General features: G+C 46.0%; 1 protein-coding gene across 1 annotated transcript in view; it reads right to left on the bottom strand.

Annotated features, from left to right (window-relative positions):
- Positions 1-293: 293 nt before the first annotated feature.
- Positions 294-19,885, bottom strand: part of GLS (glutaminase) — a 66,585-nt gene continuing 46,993 nt past the window's right edge. Inside the window, exons 15-18 of the mRNA XM_055812284.1 lie at positions 5,174-5,235; positions 4,151-4,227; positions 3,923-3,986; positions 294-3,577 (exon numbers count right to left, since the gene is read on the bottom strand). Of these exons, the coding sequence (XP_055668259.1) occupies positions 3,421-3,577; positions 3,923-3,986; positions 4,151-4,227; positions 5,174-5,235 (360 nt within the window). The 3' untranslated portion in view covers positions 294-3,420. The remainder of the gene's footprint in view (positions 3,578-3,922; positions 3,987-4,150; positions 4,228-5,173; positions 5,236-19,885) is intronic.

The following is a 19,885-nucleotide window of genomic DNA, read 5'->3' on the forward strand; positions in this document are numbered from 1 at the left end:
AAAGAGTAGGCAAGAGAAAGCTAGAGCTGTTGAGGGCACTTAGCCAATCCACTTAGGAATCCCAGCATTAACAGAAAGCAACCAGTGAAAGGACACCGCTCTAGAAGCATAGGTAAAAAAACCCAACAAACCACAGAACAAAAAAAACATCAAGAAAAAGCAAACAAAACCACCAGCACAAAACAGAAAAAAGCAAAGCTCCATCTGATAAAGTCATCCTGAGTTCCCGTAAGCCTCGCACCGTGGATGTGACCAGAGGCAGTCGCATAGATAAGCAATAAAACCCACCACCACCTGGGTATTTCCATTTATTATGCTGTAAAAAGCAACACTATCTGGATTTTATTTCTCAAAATAAATAACTTTCATTTTCAGAACCAGTACAGCTCAAGTTTAGACTCATTCATGGGGAACTGCTAGAAATACATTCATCACTGTCTGTTCCCCACGACACAGAATCTAAGAGTCAAGATCAGCCCAGTCCGTTACCGTGACCAGAAGTACACTGCCAGGAAGTGGAGTCACCCATAGTCCAGCTCTGAAGCAAAAAAAAACCCAAAACCCGGTACAATACATTTTGTTCACGAAGATAGGCTAATTAATGCTAAGACTATCACAATATTTCTGAGTACAAAGCATTAAGTTAGCTTAACGATTTTAGGTTGTGATACAGAAGAAACATGTATGACAAAAACCCAAAGGAGCGGAGAATCCTCTTTGGAGCGTAAGGAAGTCAGCGTTTGAGAAGATAACCAAAAGCTATTTACGGTAAAATCTACATGTCAGTGTCGTGAATGATCAACAGCCAAACCAATGTACTGCATATATTTATATTTATAAATAACGCCATGTCTAAATAGCTGCATCGCTGAATCGAACATTACAAAATAATCCATCTTCTCACAATGAGGAAGTACTAAAACAAACCAGCAAAAATGCACTGAAGCGAAGACCGGCTAAAAGCACTCGGTATGATTCAGGAAAGCGTTAGGCTGAGGGACAGCCGTGACCTTTAGTGTTAACTCAGTTAAAACCCTTCTTTTGGTTTGGTTGGTTTGGTTTTTCTGTTAAATATATGTGTATTATATAATATACCTATCTTTTAAAAATGCCAGTTTGAGCAATGCAAGTTTCAGTTAAATAAAGCTAAACCAGGTATTTTTCAGAGCAGCTAAAGGATATGTTTTAATAGGAAAAAAAAATACGGAGGAAGTCAGATTAGCACTGAGATACAGAACATTAAATCAGAATCCATCTGAAAATATTCCCCTGCGCTGAAGTTGACAGATCTGTTGCCAGAGAAAACATGTTGGGATCCAGCTCGGAGAAGAGCCCTTGTGCTGCGCAGTGACCGCTGTGGCTCAGCAGGGAGCCAGAGGCCACCTCGTTTAGTTCTCCCTTAGAACTAAAGGTGGCTGTGACACAGGATGTGAAAAGAAGGGGTTAAAAGCCTTCAGAAAAATAGCTGATCTTTGGACAAAAAAAAGAAAAAATACAAGGGAAAAAAAAAAAAACCAACAGCTTAAGAACAGTAAGATTCTTGAGAAAAAGTGTTTGATAACCATGCCAGCCAGCTTCGCGATGCTGTTCCAGGGCTTCGCACTTTGAGACTCCCCCAAGATTTCACCACCATGAAGACAGTCACCGCTTGTGACGGGTACCAAGCACTTTTCCCGTGGCCTGTCCTCCCTGCAGGGAGGCAGTATGGCTATCGACGAGAGACTGTACAGGGACCCCGGAGGGTTCGTTCTCAACTACACCGACCTGCTGGGCCACGCTGGAGAAGGTGCTTCTCCCTGGCCCTTAGTGTGCTCATCTGCAAAAGGAGGGTAACGTGGTTCAGACCATCTCTATAAAGTGCTCGGGCCATTCTAGGAAGAATTTGGACATCATTTCAGGAGGATTTTGCTGCCTAAACACAGAAAATTTAGACTTTTGAGATCTAATGACTTGTACGCTATGCGCTAGGATAAAACCAGCCGTACACGCAGTCCTCAAGCACAGTCTCCTTTTCCACGTGCTGAACGATTCTCACCTAACATTCTTGTGCTAAAATCCTTGCCTACGTCCAACAACGGTGGTGCTTTGTGAATATCGAACTCTTAAGCGACCGCTCACTCCTGAGGCTCCGTGCCCCGCTATCAACAGAAGCCGCTGCACGTGGGGCAGGGAACTCTGGCACGTGCTGCTTCCGTGGACAAGCAGCATCTGCCTTTCCCACGCCCGGGCACGTGCCGAGCCGCCATCAGCGGTGCGACAACAAATGCCGCCATTCACCGCAAAAAGGCATCACCTGCTTGTGCTCCTGACGCTGAACTCCTGCTCTACACCAGCAGCATCCCACCGATGCAACAGCCTGCAGCGCGAGAAGAGAACAGACCCCAAAAAAATCGGGCTGCCCTCCCGCTCTGCTCATGCTTTGATTGGCTCTATGCTCCTTAAAGCTGTTTCACTCCACCCGCGTTCCTGATGACAAGCCTAAAGTCAGTCACATTTACAAGTAATATTTGGTTTGGTACTTCGCCCTTCCCTACTTCCGCTGCCCTCGCCGGTTCGCAGCCCAGGAGGGCTCCGCAGCTCGCCGGCCTTGCCGCAGGGCGAACGGAGCGGACGCACCCGCCTTCCCCGGCTGCAGGGGAAGCACTTTAGCAGCTGGGTGTGCAGAGAGAGGAGGGAGGCAGAGGGAACTATAAGAAACTCTCCCAGAACAAAAACAAAAAACCCCACTAGACACTGTCTGATGTTACAAGTCACATTCCCCTGTGCCATTTTGGTCAAATAAACCTTAAAACAGATTCCCTGACAAGACTATCTCTAAGAACAAGCCTAGAGCACTGACAACTGTCACCTATATACTCTTGATATTTATATTATGTAAACAAGGTTGTGTGGAAATCTCTTTTGTTTATTTTTTTCCCCAAGGTAAGTGCAGATCCTTAACACACCCAGCCTAAATCTACATCAGCATCCTCAGCTTTTGAAAAAAAAAAAAAAAAACCTCACTGACGCTCATACCCGACAGTACTCTGGCTCACCTTGGCCATACTGGAAACAGAGGGCTACAGAAACAAAAAATTCAGCAGAAAAATTCCTGACCACGGACTAGAGTTCACACAGAACACAAAAATAAATTAAGTAGTGCACAGTAAAGCCAACAACAGCTAAATATTTTTATACATCAATTATATGCAGCATGAGGTAATATTGCTCACATTATGGAGGGAGATTCTTAGTTGGTTTTGTTTCGAGAGAAATTGGGTTTGTCCTGTGCGTATAGAAACTCCTGTAACATAACACTGAAGTAACAGAGACTTCTGTAAAATATATACCACTATCAGATAGAAACACACACGCTCTTCATTACTTATGTATACCACAATTAAATAGGTGATTGGATTCTTAGGATCTAGCTGAAGATGATTATAGTAAGCCATCTAGGTTTTTATGGACCGTTCGGTTCTCCTTCCCGTTGTTGCAATCCTCTGAGGGCGTGTATTGGACCTGATATTCTTGGAGAATTTTGAATACATCGTGGTGTCCAAAATGTAAAGCTTCGTCCATAGGAGTGTTATTCCACCTACAAGAAGGAGCAGAGCATGGCCAACATCAGCACCCACGTACGGAGCCCAATGCACCGACAACCCGGCTCTTCCCACGCGGCGCGAACCGTTCAGCCAGTTCTGGAACCGTGAAAATACTTTGGAAGCCGAACTGTGAGCACAACCTCTGCTTTTAACAGTTCGCCTTTTTTTGTTCCTGCTGGCTCTGCAGAACCTAGAGAGCAGCAGTAGGGTCCCGTCCCTGCTGCTCCCCTGCACCGGCTCAGTAGGTTCCCGGCTCGTTTGCCCGGCACCGCTCCTCACGGGGGCACGGAGATGCTCCTGGGGCACCTGTCCTCCAAACCGGCAATAAAGCCACTCACCTGTCTTTGGGGAACGGATTCACTTTGCACGCTTCCAGCAGAAATTTAACAACATCCACATGGCCTGTAAGACAAGGAGCCTTGTGAGTGTATCTACGTGTATGTACCTCCATGTATACACAGACCAAGTTTCAAAAAGCAGGTGATGCCACCTACGGTGAGCGAAGGCACTCTAAGGAAAGCCGGCCACCACTGACAGCCAGCGGATCACCCGTGAGGAGGCATTACCTTCTGCAGCTGCCACATGCAGGGCTGTTCGTGAGTCATAGTCTCTTTGTTCCATATCCATTCCTGACAGAGCAAATCTGAATAAATATAAATAAATATGAAAATATTGCAGAGGAAAGTCGTACGTAATTACAACAAGTTACCAAACTAGCAGGGAACATCACCCCTATGCTGAAACGTCTGCTGCAAGAGGGTCTTGTACCCTCGGTTGCAACAAAAGGGGCCCTTACGGCTTTGGCTTTAAAAAACAAGGTAGGGGCTTAATTGTCTTTCTGCTTTCCAGTTGTCATAAGGAAGAATAAAATGTCTGCAGGAAATGTAACAGTTAAAGTATCTGATCTAATAATCTAACACGGACAAGCTAAGTCATGTAAGGCAAAGTGATTTTATGCCAGCTGAGGACATCCAGGGAGGACTACCACGTCTGAAAATCCTGAACGGTGTTAAGCTGTTGGCAGAGCTCTTTCAGCACACTACCGTGCCCGGCGACAGCAGAGCTGAACTACACACATTTTTCCGCCTACTAATGATATTCACATATATTCTAGCCAAATTTATACGCTTATTTAGGATCTCTTACCATTATTACTTTAAATGTTGCCAGACTCTATGCCAGATTTCAAAAGCAAAGCTAGATTTCCTAACCCCTCCAACAAGAACACGCATTTTCCAGCCTGAATTCTTGTGGCAGTTTCAGAATTGAATTATAAAGCAGGTGAGAGTACAGCTGGGCTTTTTGGCTATCACTATAAAAAAAAAAGCTGGTTGAGGAAACATCTTTAGACCATCCAAAGCGATGGAAAACAAAGGGGCCGCGGGATAGTGTGAGGGTACCTTTTTGGTAGTTAGGTTTGGGGGGGGGACGGACTGGTCAGTTGGTTGGGTTTGGGGTGACTATTCCATCCCCCGGCAGCTCGGATGTCCCCGACACGGACACAGCACATGTGCGCATCCCTATGGAACCAGCAACCGCGGGTACCAAACAAGCAGCATCCCCATTCCCAACCCCGCACCGATTTTTACCTCCGGAGTGCAGACACGTCCCCCGTGTAAGCAGCAAACAGCAGATTTATCACAGACTTCACCTACGAAGAGAGATGAAGACCAGTTTATTGAGCTTCTTTCCACCAAAAGAAAACAAAATGTAACCCCAGAAAAGTCCAGCATGACCAGTTGGTCCAGTGCTTCGGGACCAGCTGATTTTACCCCCTCCCCTGGTGACACTTTGCAGAACAGTGTAAAAATGAGAGAACTCGTTCCAGCTTGCGCCGGCTACTGGCACTTTTAGGTCTGTCTTTCCAAGGTGGAAGTTGTAAGGACAAGTAAAGGAACGACAAAACACGCGTTTCTACTCTTACTGTGGGTAAAAAATACGAGCTTTGCTGTATTGACAAACGGTATTTCTCTCTTTGATGCTTTGTAATGCAATAGCCAGGATCACTGCGCAATCGCTCTGCAAAATTCATCAACACCTCATAACAAACTCATTCCAGAATTTTAATTTTTTTTTTTAATTAAACAGAGCAGACTCCTAATGCTAGGAGAAATCTGTGTTAGCGGAAATGAAGAAATGGCACCGGTTTTGCTTTGTATTACATATTTTGCTTGCATACTTCTAATATAAGGGCTTTCTTTGAATAAATATTTTTAAGCAATTCTATCACATAATGAGCCACCACAAGAAAAGCAAGGTTTCAAGGCAGACAAAAGCAGGATCTTTTTAGATTGAATAAAGTCTCAGACAAGTAGTGCTTTTCTCAGCTACGTTAATTATGCTAATAAGAAACAACACTGTTTGGTTACACCAGCCTTGTCCCATGCACATTTTTAACACATTCTGGCTATAAAAACTCTACAAGTTTTAACTAGAGCCAAAACTGACAGGATAGATGGTTTTAAACATCCCACATCAGCTTCTTTCATGAACTGATATAGTCACTTCTAGGCAGCATTTCACAGAAATTTCCAGTGCATTTTCTAAATGCTGTGCTACTGTTTGGGTCCACAAAGTCCTGTCACTGCTACCAGCCAGGTAACGGAGGTGAAGAAGAAAACTGATGCTGCACTGACCTTCTAGAACAAGGAGGAGAAACAAATTTTTTTTTAAAAAAAAACACCACCAAAAATAACCCCCACCAAAATCACAAGCAAGTCTCCCACAGATTTCTGCAAAAACACTGGTGTGTTTGCACAGGGCCACAGCCGAGCCAACATCTGCGCCTCTTACAAACCCAAGCAGCAGAATTGCTTGTTATTTTTTACACCTCAGATATGTGCTGACGCAAAGAGGGGCCGAAGCCAAAGGGGATGGAGGCAGAAAGGCCGGATGGGAATAGCAAGGGGAAACAGAGCCCCTCGCCTCGCTCCGGTGCCCACGAACTCCTGCAGCTCCTTTTGGGTTCGCACAAGGATGCTCGTGTGGCTCCCCCCGCCTCGTGCAGCGGGGTGAGACCTGCAGGTCTCCGTCGCTCCCCAGGGGCTCAGCACTCAGCACCCACCCCGAGGCACCTGGGTCCCCCTTCAACCACCCCAAACCTCCCTTCCTTTCCCAGACCCTCCTCAAAAGCACTATGGAGGGCAGGGTTGCTCCTCACGGAGGGGGGTGGGGGTGGTGTGTTTAAAGCTTGTATGAAAAAGGAAAAAAAAAGAAAAGGTGGGGGAAAGAGAAGGAGGAAAAAGAAAAGGTGGGGCAAAGAGAAGGAGGAAAAAGAAAGGTGGGAAAGGGAAAAAAAAAAGAAAAGCCCATCACAAATCGACCCAGAACACCACAGGACATCAGCATGGGCTTTGCTGGGACACCAGGCTGGCCACCCCTGGCTGAGCCCACCCCCTACAGCCCTCCTGCCCCCCCCACAGTGGGGCTGCCTTCTCCCCTGCCCCTGCTCCGGTGCAGAAGCGAGGGGGCCGGGGTCCCTCAGCACCCCGCAGGGATGCCGCGTCTCCTCGCTGCAGCCCCAGCGCAGAGCCCTGCGTCGCCCAGCCCTGCCAAGGGCAGCGAGCACCCACAGCACTCCCGTGAGGCTCTCGACACAAAACATCCCGGTCACACCAACCCACGGCACCCTGCAAGAACACACACGTGTTTTAAATACAGCCTGCAGCCCGGCATCTACTAACACAGGCACGGAAGGGGAACTGGGCTTGATCATCTCTAAACTTCTGAAGATGCTCCAGGAGCCTTCCTCGCTGGGAGAGGAGCTGTACGCTGCTGGCGCCCTGCGGGCAGACCGGGCAGCGTGGGAGCCTCGGGCATCCCAGGCCAGCAGGTGCCCAGCACCCCGCCTCTGCAGGAGCCAGGATGAGCAAAAGACGTTCTGCCTGTAACAAAAGCCATTTCAGAGGTTACCAACCATGTTGGCTGGGCTTCTTTATGGTTCTGGGAAATGCAAATGTCTATTAAAATATTTAAACGAAACTAACACACATTCCTTCCTTACAAAAAAATAACTTCCCAAGTGCACCTCGGGCCAAGAATCCCTCTGGATTCAGCTGAACCTTTTGCTGAGAAGCCATTTTTCTATAATGATGTGACAAAATCTAATTTGGAGATTGCTGAGGCTTTCTAACACAATCTCTCGGGCCATGTCTCTCAGCAACCCGGGAGAGGTTACAGCCGCTCCTGCCTTAAGATAAATAATGTAAAAATCCAAGGTCGCACTATTATAACACGGAACTTCTTGACAAATCAAACCAAAAAGAAATACAAATCCAGAAAAAAAAGAAAAAAAAATAAAACCACTGCTTGTTTAGTTCAGAAGGAGGAAATACAACTGCTCTCTGTACAACAGTAAAGGGAACGAGATACAAAAAGCAGGAGACAAACAAGTTTAGCACAATTATTAGCAGAATAATTATCCAGAACTGGTCAGGAATGAACTCAAGGTGAAAAAAGCTGCATGTAACATTCAGAGCTGAAACAACCCCTGCAGGGCTACCTGCCCCCACTTCAAGTGAGACTTCAATGATTTTATGGAAGAATGAGGTTGGATTTGCAAGCAACAAAATACACCGACTCTGTAACCGCCCCCTACTCTACCAGCAGCATAGCCCAGGCCAAAAAAAATGAACACGTTTTATAAGGCATGAAGCAAAATTGCTCAAAAGGCATCCCTAAAGATGGGCATAAAAAGTGAATTCAAGAATAAAATTTGAAAATCTGCAAATACAAAATACATTTCAAATTCAAGGCAAGGAGACATTTTCCATAAGCGCCTCCTCAAAAAACCCTTAGTTTTCAAGGGAATATTAATCTAAGTAGCACAAGGCAGCTTCATGTAAAAGGTTATCATTGACACTCAGAAAAAGTTATGCAAAAATAACTTGCTGTCAGCAGCTCTGCATCTGCACGTTTCAAATTCAAAGTAAGAATATAGTTTCCACGAGCATCTTGAACATCCCATAGTTTTCAAGAGAATATTAACCTAAGCAGCATGTGTGTATGTGTATATATATATATATTAAACTGTCATGTAAGAGGTCATCTGCATTGAGAAAAAGTTATTAAGCGAAAATAACTTGCTGCCAGGATCTGCACAGAATCTCACTGAGGCTGCCATGAAGTCAAGCACAATCAAGACTTCAAAAACGCACGGAAAAATTCTCTACCCCCCAACGCACAGCTCACTCGCCTGAAATAACAGGTCTGTTGCCAAAATCAAGAGCCCAAGAAACTCTGAAGTGGGAGCAGCAAACATGATTGCGGGGTTTGTAACTGTAGAGGAGAGAGGAAAAAAAAACCAAAAAAAAAAAGGCGCAGACGACAGCTGAGCTGCACCCATTCACACTAAGTAGGGCACGAGGGACCAGGCAACTGATTTAGGTGCTCAGAGCCTTTGTCAGCGGGTTTCTCACCGAGCGGTACCTTCTACGTGCCACGGTCAGTGCTGGTGTTTCTGTTTACTGCGCTGATGACCACAATTTTTCCCTCATCTTCAGAAACAGAGAATCTACCTTCAACCCAACAGCCAGGAATTACCTTTTCCTAGTGCGCACAATTCCTTCACTATGAGAACTTAGTAAAAGGAGAAGGGATGGAGCCCCTTGGCTACGGATGGACACACACCCAGCTATACGCCGCTATCAAACCCAGAGTGAAAGCTGTTCCACCTCTGGTCAAACAGGAGATAAAAGCTGCACGTGGCGCCCCGCAGAACTCGGCAGCTCTGCTCATCACCCCAGACACGGGGAGCGCCGCTCGCTCGGCCGCGATGAAACCCTCTTTGTACAACACCTCACCGAGCGCTGGGCACCACCCTTGCTGCCCAGGTGGTACAGGTTCCTCAGGAACACTCGTGTCACTCCACACTGAAGATCAGAAGCCCCAGACCACACACCTTTCATATTCACCTTCAGGTTAGGAGGTGTCAGAGGTCTCGGGCTCAGCGGGATGAAGCTACGATGGACCCAATCTAATGCCAGCAGTGGTCCTGCTTCGCGTCAGAGGTGGCCAAATAACCACCTCCAGAGGTCCCTGCCAACTAACAGTCCTGGGAGTCTGGGGGTAAGAACGCCAGCAGCACATGACAGAAAACCCAAGCCCGCTGCTGCTGCAGAACCACACCGAGGTCCAGTGAAAGCGCGGAAACGCTCCAGTTCAGAGTGGCGGGAGGTCACGCGGCTGCGGCAGACAGTTCAGATAAACACTGGGGGCCAAAAGGAAAAAAAAAATTTAAAATAGGAAAAAACCATCAATCCAAAACCCCAGAGCACAAACCGAGTGAGACACAGCACTGACAGTTAAAGGAAAACCGAGTGTAAAAGCGGCACCTAGTCCAAAGCTTTCACACTGCAGTTATTTTAAGCATCTTCTGATTGTGCTGCAAGTTCCAGAGAAGTCTCCTTCAAGCAGCAGGATTCAGATGCGAAGCCAACTGCGTGTGAACGGAGGAAGCGCAGCAACAAGCACGGGCTGTCCCAGCCTTCCAGGGAGCCCAGCGCACAGCACGCACTCCCCACTGTCCCCTCTCTGCCTGCAAACACGCTCTCAAAGTAGGTGAGAAGCAAGACACGATGGGGTTTGGTTTATTTTTCAATTTCTCAGTGTACCCACCCGAAAAACCTAATGAAAAAAAATCAGTTTTAACTTCAGTATTAATACACTGAAGTTAACTCACCGCAAGTGAAATTTCAACACATGGATAATTGATCGGAAAGGCTGGGCTGGTACGTGGAACAGCCTTGGTGGAGCAGTCCTAACAAAACAGTCCTTCCTAGCTGAGCTGCGCACCCAAATCCAGCCCACATGAGCAGACTTTAATTTAAATAGTCTTAGTCTCATGATGGCTAATAGCAAATCCCCATATAAGGCTGAGATGAGAATCACTTCCCCCAACACAGACCGGTTTAGAGGACTTCTTCCTTTTTAACGAAGAACAGCAGCCCACGGATCACTGCCAGCTCTAACGCTATCAGCGGAAGATCTCTCCAACCACTTTACGGAGCACAAGGCGCTATCGTTATTGGCGCTTAGCTGGGAAACTGAGGCCCGAGGGATGGAAACGAACTGATCTGGCAAACAAAGAGTGTCCTGGCTCACGCGCTTCAGCATTACAGGACAACAACCAAACCTGGAGCAGGAGCCGACCCCAGGCAGCCGTGCCCGGACAGCTGGCACGGCCCGACTGCGGCACAGAAGGGGAGCTCTGCTCCGTACTCCGCTTGGGTCAGGAGAGACAAGCCAAACAGCTGTGCATGAAAAGGAAACAAATCCTCTAGGAAAAAAAATTAATTTAGCTCAGAGCTGGATTAATTCCATGAGCAGCTCTTAGCTAGAAAGGTCACTGAATCTGGATTTTCATTTCTGACTGTGCCCTGCTTCCCGAAAGCACTCCCCCGCCTTTAATTTCTGTGAAACCATTACAGAATTTACAGTCTAAAGACATATTACTTCCAACTTCACTGTTTCTCCAGGTGGCAGAGGAACACAGTCAAGCCCAATAGTTTAAAACGGTGCTGCTAAAGGCAATACAAATGAGGATGCTCCCCCCAAACCCCCTCATCTTTCCAGTGCTCTTTACATCACATTCAGGGACAATGCCGCAGGTTGGCCTTCAAAAAAGATGCCCAAAATATTAGGGGGAAAAAGGTTGTTTGAATGCATGCTGTTTCTCAAGAACTTTGCCATACCTGCACTTCACTAGGCACCAGGCCCAGCGTGCGGGCAGGAGATGCTCAAATACAAGGGGCAGGGGGGTGAAGAGCGAGCGGCACTAGCTGGAAAACACAGGCCACCACGCACCTCTCGCGTTTCATTTTTTGTGCTTAAAATGGGACGCAATGTTCCTTTTGGGAGTCCTCCCCACTTCGCCAACCAGCTTTAAGAACTGAGCTTTAAACGATCCCCTGCGCAGCACAGAGGCGCAGCGACAGACCGGGACCTAAACGTCAGCTCTTGCAGCTCAGGACTTCCCTGATGACAAGCAACCGTCACAGCGACGCCAGGTCCTGAGGCACGGGGATCTCCGAGCGGGTCCAAGACCCTCGGTGCACAGTACCCCACCACCCGACCAACTGACAGATGCTCCCAGCCATAGGAGAGCTGTCCTGAGATGGGAATGAAGCTCTGCAGCTCTTCACCAGTGCAGAACACACCAGAATAAAGAGCAGCCCGGCTTGCCTGGAAGCGTCTCGGAGGCTCAGCTCTCCAGACCACTAAAACCTACCAACGCTGCAGCACACTTAATCTGCGTTTACGACACCTTGGCCATCGTCCTTTGGCACCTGCAGCAGAACCATGGCTGTGGCGGCACCGCTTCCCTGCTTATACCAGAAGTCTGACGGGTGTTGTTTCAGAACGGTGGATCCTGGCAGCACATCGTTACGACCAGGAGAAAGGCAGGAGCGCAAAGCGCACGGTGATCAGTACCTCTTTGCACAGCCCTTGCTCGCCCCACCAAAAGCCACCGCTGCTCAGCAGCTGGGTGACACCGACAGACCGGCCACATGAGCAAAGGTCCTGCTGGCCAAGAGACGCGGTGCCCTGAGGCCGCAGCCGCTGCCCGGCCAGCCCCGCTTCCGCACCCATTGTCAACGGCGCACGGCGGCACTAAGCCGGCTCAGCGCTGGATTAACTCCGGCAGGCAAAAAATAGAGTTTTAAGCTGTTTAAGGTGAGCGAGTCCCTAGCGAACGAGGATTAATGTTTCATACTGGGAAGAGACAGGCTACTCTGAACTCTCCCTGTTCTCCTGACCTCTACAAATGACCAACTACTCATGAGTAAGGCAGGAGCAAAGAGTTTACGTGCGCCAAGAGGGACTGCGCAAAGTAACAGAAGCTCCACATTCAACAGAAATTCAGCTTCGCAGTGACAGTTCTGCTGCTTTTCCGAAAGCCGATTCCCCGATGAGGGTCTCCGAGTATGAAGCAAGAAGCGATCATTCCTCCCGCACTCCAGAACAACGATGCTCATTTTATCAATGGAAAAACGTGCCTGAAATCTAAGATGCTGATATAAATTCTGAAACAGCAGCGGTGACCTATAAAAACCAGAAAAAGTAAATCTAGAGTTGTTAGATTTAAAAATAAAAGTTAGATAAAAAGAAGTTAAACAGTTTAGTCACCCGGGTTTTACACATTAACTTGTAGCCCAACTACGCTGAAGCACAGCCTACAGATGAGTTTCATCACACATGTAAGGTTTCAAAATAAAACTGAAAAACAAAACAAAAAACCCCAAACCTGCTCAAAATGAATCCTGAAGCTTCAACGCTGAAATTAAACCTAGAATGCAAATAGTCCCTAGAAGGACGAAAATAACCCAGGGATGAATCTCAGAGAGGAATGCAGGTATCTGCGTGTTCAGACACTAGACAGGAACACTTATATTTTAAAAATGATCATTTTTTGTATTTACAAATAATTTGCATTAAACTGGAGTCTGCTCTCCGGGGTCCACTGACAAAGCTAGTGTTGGAAAAAATAATTTAAAAAAATATCACTATTCAAGTCTAAAAGAGACAGCCACACTCATCCTTTAAAATACCACACCTCACAGGAAGCTAAGCTGTATTCTGTAGGGAAAGAAATCTCAGTCGTAAGTATCTTTGCAACTGAGCCTCTGCTTAGTTTCCCATGAGATACAGTGAAAGTTATTACCTACAGGGAAGAAAAATATTTACTATTAAAAACCGTAAACAAATACCCAATGTATCACTCCGTCCTCCCACTGAAGCTTCTTGCAGCTTTTAAAACTGCTGGGTGTCAGACCGGCACAAACAGATCTGACACCGGGCGCACCTGAAGGACGGGAGCCGGCACCGCGATGCCAGGGTGGCAGCGCCGGAGCAGCGCGGCCACGGCACCCTCCAGCGCTGACGCCCGCCCTACCCGCGCCAGCAGCCCGCCGGGGTTTGCTCACCCAGCCCCACGCCGGCGTCGGTGAGGACCAGCTCCGCGGCAGCCGCAGGGCTCGCCTGGCCAGGTGCTGCCCCGGAGCATTCCTAGGGACGGACAGCCCGGGGAGGCACTCCAAGCAGCCTCTGGATTAAGCCACGACGTTACCTTGTTCTACAGAAAACTAGCAAGTTACATAAGAAAACGTTAATTTCTTTAAATAACTTTGAGGCATGCAAAAATAAGTCTTTGGGCTTGAGTAAGAGTGATCAACAGATCACACCTACCTCTACGGCCACCAAATGCGACTGCCTCTGACGGAGGCTCTTCCCCCAACTTTAAATGAACACAAGGCTCATGAGAAGTTTATAAAGCTGGAATTTCCTGGAAAACTCTTTGTTCCCATTGTACTATAAATAATTAAAGGATACACTTACACACATTTGTATATTATCCATTATATATATATATATATATATATATATATATACACACCCCCACTGAAATATTTGAAAGCCCAAACAAGGCTAGCTGCCTCTGTAACACTTTCACTTCCTCAGGACTTTTTCCCACACCTTTTTATCCTATTTTCTGCATTACTAATCCTCATTTCCTCATGTAATTTGGGGAGAGCACAGAAACAACTCTAGAATCTGCAAATATTTGCTCTGCTGTGTTTTGAAACTAACACAGAAACAAGATTTGGTGAATATTCCCCCCGCCCCCCCCCCAATCCATTTTCTAATGCATCAACCAGCAATTTCTTTTCCTCTAGATGGTGCAAGCTCCTCTCTACAGCCCAGGACAGAGGATGATCCCCAGCTCCTGCAGTTTCATGAGCTGCGGGTGCAGCATTTATTTTTGGAGTCAAAACTGCAACAGCAACTTTCAAAGCTGCTACCATGGAGTCTATTTTTGGAGTCTCCCCGGTGGAATTAACTTGAAATGCTGCTTGCACAGCGATTATTCACATAGCTTGTGCCGGCGGCGGAAAACTAACAGCCTCACAAAACACTTGTTTGTTCTTCGGTAACTGCCACGCCGTTTTGGGCAGCCACGTCCAAACACGATCCCTGTGTACACCGAAAGCTTCTCCTCCCATGACTTACGTCTAGACTGCAGCCACGCAAGAGGCTGTGTTTCCACGTGTACGTACCCCAAGCCGCTTTAAGCCAACTGTACTGCTCTAGCTGCAAAAACCTACGGCAAGCCAGCCAGCCAGTCCTGCACCCAGCGTCACGGAAGAGCTGCTCCATCTCCCCTCTGCTCTATCAGCTGCTAACAGGGTACTAACAGCTTCCGTCTGGAATCACTTAGGTGTGTTACCTGCGTTTAGGACTGCCACAAAGACCCGTGCCAGCACTCCAGAGCCGACACACAGACCCTTCCTGCATCTGCATAGTTGAGCTGACCGCAGAGAAACACAAGGGATGCATTATTTTAGGTAATATTACTGCTTTTTTTCTGTGAATTTATTAAATAGTCCACAAAAATGCTGGATAATTTTTGACATTTAAAGGGGGTTTTGACCTTTAAATTATTGATCCAACTACCAATCAGGATGGCAGCCGTCAGCAGCTGCTCCGAGCAGCTAGGTAGGCTTTGGGAGACAAACCGCTGCTCAGTTAGCAGTCTGCTAGGAAATCTGTGGGGGAGAATTTCAGCGCCAGACTGTGCTTCAGGCACAGGGGAGGGAAGGTGGGAAAAGTCACGAGACTGGTGTTACTGTTTGCTAATAAACAGAACAATTCAGCAGAAAAATTATGTCAGCCTGAGATATTTTTTTTTAATTTGCATATCCAGCTGGACAAAAATCACAGTAGGATTTTATCTTTTGTTACAATTTAACTCTCAAAATGGTTTCAAATCCAAATTCAATCTTTTAAAATAAAAGCTGGTCATTTTCTTCTTCTGACTTCCTACATTTTTTAATTGGCTGGTACATACTGCCCATGGTAAAAAAGCCACATTCTATGATCCTAAAAGCATCCAACATCTTTAACATTTAACGTTTAACATCTGAGAACACAGCAAGGCGTTTTGACTAGGTTCGGATCGGACACAGGAGCACTAATGTACACACAAGCCGGTACTGGTAGCTCCGTCTTGGTATTTGTCACAGGAGCTTGTGCGTGTAGCTGAGTATAAGAAACATTTCATTAAACCAAATACATACACTGAGGATTTCTCTTGAAATCAGGAAAAAAAAAACCAAAACCAAAAACCCATAACCCCCATCCTTCAGCCTAAGAAGAACTGTCAAGCTCCTTTACTGGAAGGCTTACAGGCTGAAGTGGCCAAAGGCAAGGGCAGCCCTCCTGGAGGTGAAGGTTGAGCAGAGATGGTTTCCCTCTCCGCCCCTCCTCACCCACCAGTTTACAATGGATTTCTACCATTCCTATTTCCCTCATTCAAACCTTTAACAGATAGCTCAAAACGTCTGAAGTACTAGATTATGCCACCCAAAACTGCAAACAATTAAGAGTATCGATACCACATTTTACAGCAAACTGAGTTTCTTTGCCCATCTCCACCTCAGGTCCTACTTTCACCAGAATGCTTTAAGTTAACCTAGCTATTTAAGAGCATCTAAAAATGATACTTGTTACAAACTAGCACAAGACCATAACTGCTTGGCCATCTTTTCTGGTCTGTCATGGTACAGACCAAAATTTCCAGAAAATGCTACAAGCCTAACGAGGACGCAGGAAGCAGTAATGGGGAACAGAAGGTTCCTTCTCTTCCGATCAGGCGTGGCCCATGAAAGCCAGACTCAACCAGAATTCACCTCTTATTCATAACATGGCCATCAAGTGGACACAAATTTCCAGAAAAGAGTGTCTCTCACCGGTATTCCTCAAATCAGCATCTCTCTACCTGTGAAAGGGCTAATTCATCTTAAATACTAACAGGCAGGAGGTGCAAGCTCTTCAAGGCGTCAAAAAAATATCCTTTAACTCATGGAAAAAAGCAGGAGTTGCAGACGGGTCTGAGCTCAGTTCTACAAGTAGCTCAGCCACTACATGCTCAGAGATTATTACATTTAATTCTTCTGATTTTTAAATGATAAATGAGAATTAGGAACTTGTAAGTGAGATTTACGATACTATACATTTCCAGTATAGATCTTACATCAATAAGCAGTAAGTCTACTTTGTACTATGTTCGGGTTTTGCTCAGGTGCCTGAAAGACAGTAACACAGTCAGGCACTGACTGAACTGTCCCTGGAGATGGCAAGCTACGGGGGCAGAGACCTTATTTCATCACAACACACACTGTGAATCTGCAATGACTTAGTACTTACACTTCTGGCTACTGAGATTAATTCTAAAGCATTATTAAATGGATGCTGTTTAAATTATAGATAAGACTATTTAATTAAAATTAATTCAAGAGTTAAGTAATTAAGCAAAATGTTTACTCGATTAAGTGAAACATCTACTTACCTCCAGTGAGATTCTTTCAAATAGACCATGCCCATCTATGCCACTCCCGAGACGTGTAAACCCCACGGGGTAAGCCCAGGCTATTTTGCCCAGCCATGTTTCTCAAATCCCAGACTCCCACCACCGCCTCCCCCAACGGAGGCAAAAGAATCAATCCTTCACCAATACTGACTCCAGAACTTGAGCTCCAGAGGTGGAGAGCGGGTCACACAAACCGAAGTTGAGTTGAATCCCTGCATACAAGCCTCTCCCCCAAGAATCGGGGCACTCAGGACGATTTTTACTGGAAAATATTACTAGTATCATAAGGAAGTCCAGGGTGCATGGACGGGCCAGTTCCCTCCTTTCCTGTACCATCATTAGTGGCAGGGCACACTCAGCCTGACAGCAAGAAATGTGGGAAGAATAGCACATGATAGGTTTTATCTTTCCCCTTTCTAACAGACAAAACCACTACCGAGATGAACTGGTTCAAGGGGTATGCAGAAAAAACCCACACAAGTCAGAGCTCGAAATTCAGAGCCGTTGACTCCATCAGTATTACATTACAAGATCCCAGGAAGGAAATTCCTCCAGCTGGAAGACAATTCCTGCAAAAAGGCCTCAGGATTTTCTTACACACAACTATGGCACGTAACATTAAGAACAGGTCCTAGGATGGACACAGCCGATGTTGCCCCGTCACAGATGCCCCTGAACAACTCACAGATGATCCTGAATTTTTCAACACAGGAGGCCTTCAGCAACTCATGTGGAAGCTTCACCAGGGCTTAGATGATGCTGCAGTGACCGGGGAGCTTCCCTCCCTGCGCACGTGCACGCCTGCACAAATCGAGGAGTCTGGCAGAAGAGTAGCTCGTCTCGAGAGCTGCTCCCTTACAGATGTCTTACCCTTTGCTTCATACCCGTGACCTTTGCTTTGGGAACGATTATGTTGATCTCAAAAGGTACAAATCCTGGGAAGAGAAGAGACGCTCGTGTACCAGAACTGCCCGACTAGACTACAATGAGCTTGGTCATGCTTGGTTCCACCAGCTTTTTCTGATTTCTTCTGGTATCAATGAATCAACATACCTCTTACTTTTGGAGACAACAGCATTAAGCGTATCACTGACAAAACTCCCAAAACATGAAGTAAAAATTCAAATCATCTTTAACTAGATTTAAGACCTAAAGTTGGTTAATTTCACATACATTTAACAAAACAAAAAACCAAAACCAACCAACCAAAACAAAACACAAAAAACCCCCCCCACACCACAAACCCAAATCCCCCAAAAACCTTTCAGGGGCATTGATAAGCTCATAAACTGTGCCAGCAAGCACCATTTTTGAAGACCTAATGAAGAAAATTCAGTTAGTGAATCAGGCTGTTCCAGAGAACTGTGACTTACCAAGAGGGAGTAATAGCAAAATCTAACCTGGCCCCTGTCCTGGTGGCAAAAGGTGTTACTGCTGGGTTGTTTGTCACAAATAGTACCAACAAAGGAACAGAAAGCAGAGAATTTTAACAAAAATTTTACAAGATCAAGTGAAACATTTGAGGTTGAAAAGGCACAAAGACTTTCACCCTTCAGGTCTGAAGATGAAGGCCAAGCGAATTTCCAGTTTTAGGTGGTATGCATTTCCCATCAGTAGTTTGGGCAAAAATACTTGAATCTTGCTGCCATGTCCAAAGCATCAAAGTTATGGGGAAGAAAATGAAGGACCCTCTCTCAAAGGCTTTAACTGACTCTGTTGTCAAACTTTTCCAGCATTTCTTATCAGTAACGAAGTTTTGCCTGCAAGTTCGACCGCAAGTTTCAAACCAGTAAAATAATAATTCTTGTAGTAAACTATTACAGGAATCTTAGGGTCATCACCATCTCATAATGCAGACTTTGGTAGTTTCTGTTCGGCCCTTTCATACGCTAATCCCTGCAAACACTTCTGCAACAAAAAGCGTACAGAAACCTTAACAAGGGGAATGAACACTGAGCAGTTGACTCCGGGTGCAGGAAAAAAACAAGAGCCTTTGAAGTAGTGGATACAGACATTACTAACACTGCAAGATTTGGGACCAAAGGACTGGGATCAACCACAGTCCCATGAATAAAGCAGAATGCTGATGGGCGCTTTACTGACGCTAGCTGTATTAAGCAGACAGGACAAAAGAACGTCTGCCTTTTCAAGGACCTATTGACTACAACTGATACCCACACAACCGAGTAGAATAACGCTCCCGCTTCCCAGGCTGTAGGTACTTCACAAATTACGGACAACAGTTTCCTCTTAACTACAGGACTTGGAACTGGAATTCTTCCCAAAATAGAGGAGGATGTTCCCAAAGATGCTTACTGAAACTTTACTAGCAAGAGACTGACTACACCTTACAGGCTGAAAGCAGAATAGGGGAAATCTTAACAGAAAACTGCACTCTGCTCCTGTTGGGACAGTTGTTTCTAAGCTATTAGGAACGTGTTTCTATAAACCTCCTAATTTTTAGACTACTTATTCAGGACCTGCTTTCCTTGCATTGGAAATATTTCTTAGCTTAAACAGATCTTGTGCCTCCATGGCTTTATCTCCATACCACGGGAACAGTCGTATTATTCCCCATCAGCCTTTGCTAGATGGGGCAAGTGTACTCAGCTGTTCAGCCTGCTTCCCCATGTCCTAAATCATAATTCTTGACCCTTTTCGGCAATGGCATAGGTGGCTTTTCTTTTCTTTTTTAAACCTGTTTGATCAGAACAACTCATTCTCAGACCGAAATTACCAATTTTAATTAGCTGTCTTGCCATAATTAAAGGTTGGAGAAGTTTAAAAGAGAAGCCCTTTAAAAGCAGCATGAAATGCACCTCCCATACAGAAAGCCAAAGCTACATATATAACCAAAACCAGATCTAACAGGCCAAAAAAATTGATACGGAATGAGTAATTTCTAGGCAAACAATGAAGTTGCCTGCTTCAAGGA

Source organism: Falco peregrinus, chromosome 8, assembly GCF_023634155.1.
Source record: "Falco peregrinus isolate bFalPer1 chromosome 8, bFalPer1.pri, whole genome shotgun sequence".
NCBI lineage: Eukaryota > Metazoa > Chordata > Aves > Falconiformes > Falconidae > Falco > Falco peregrinus.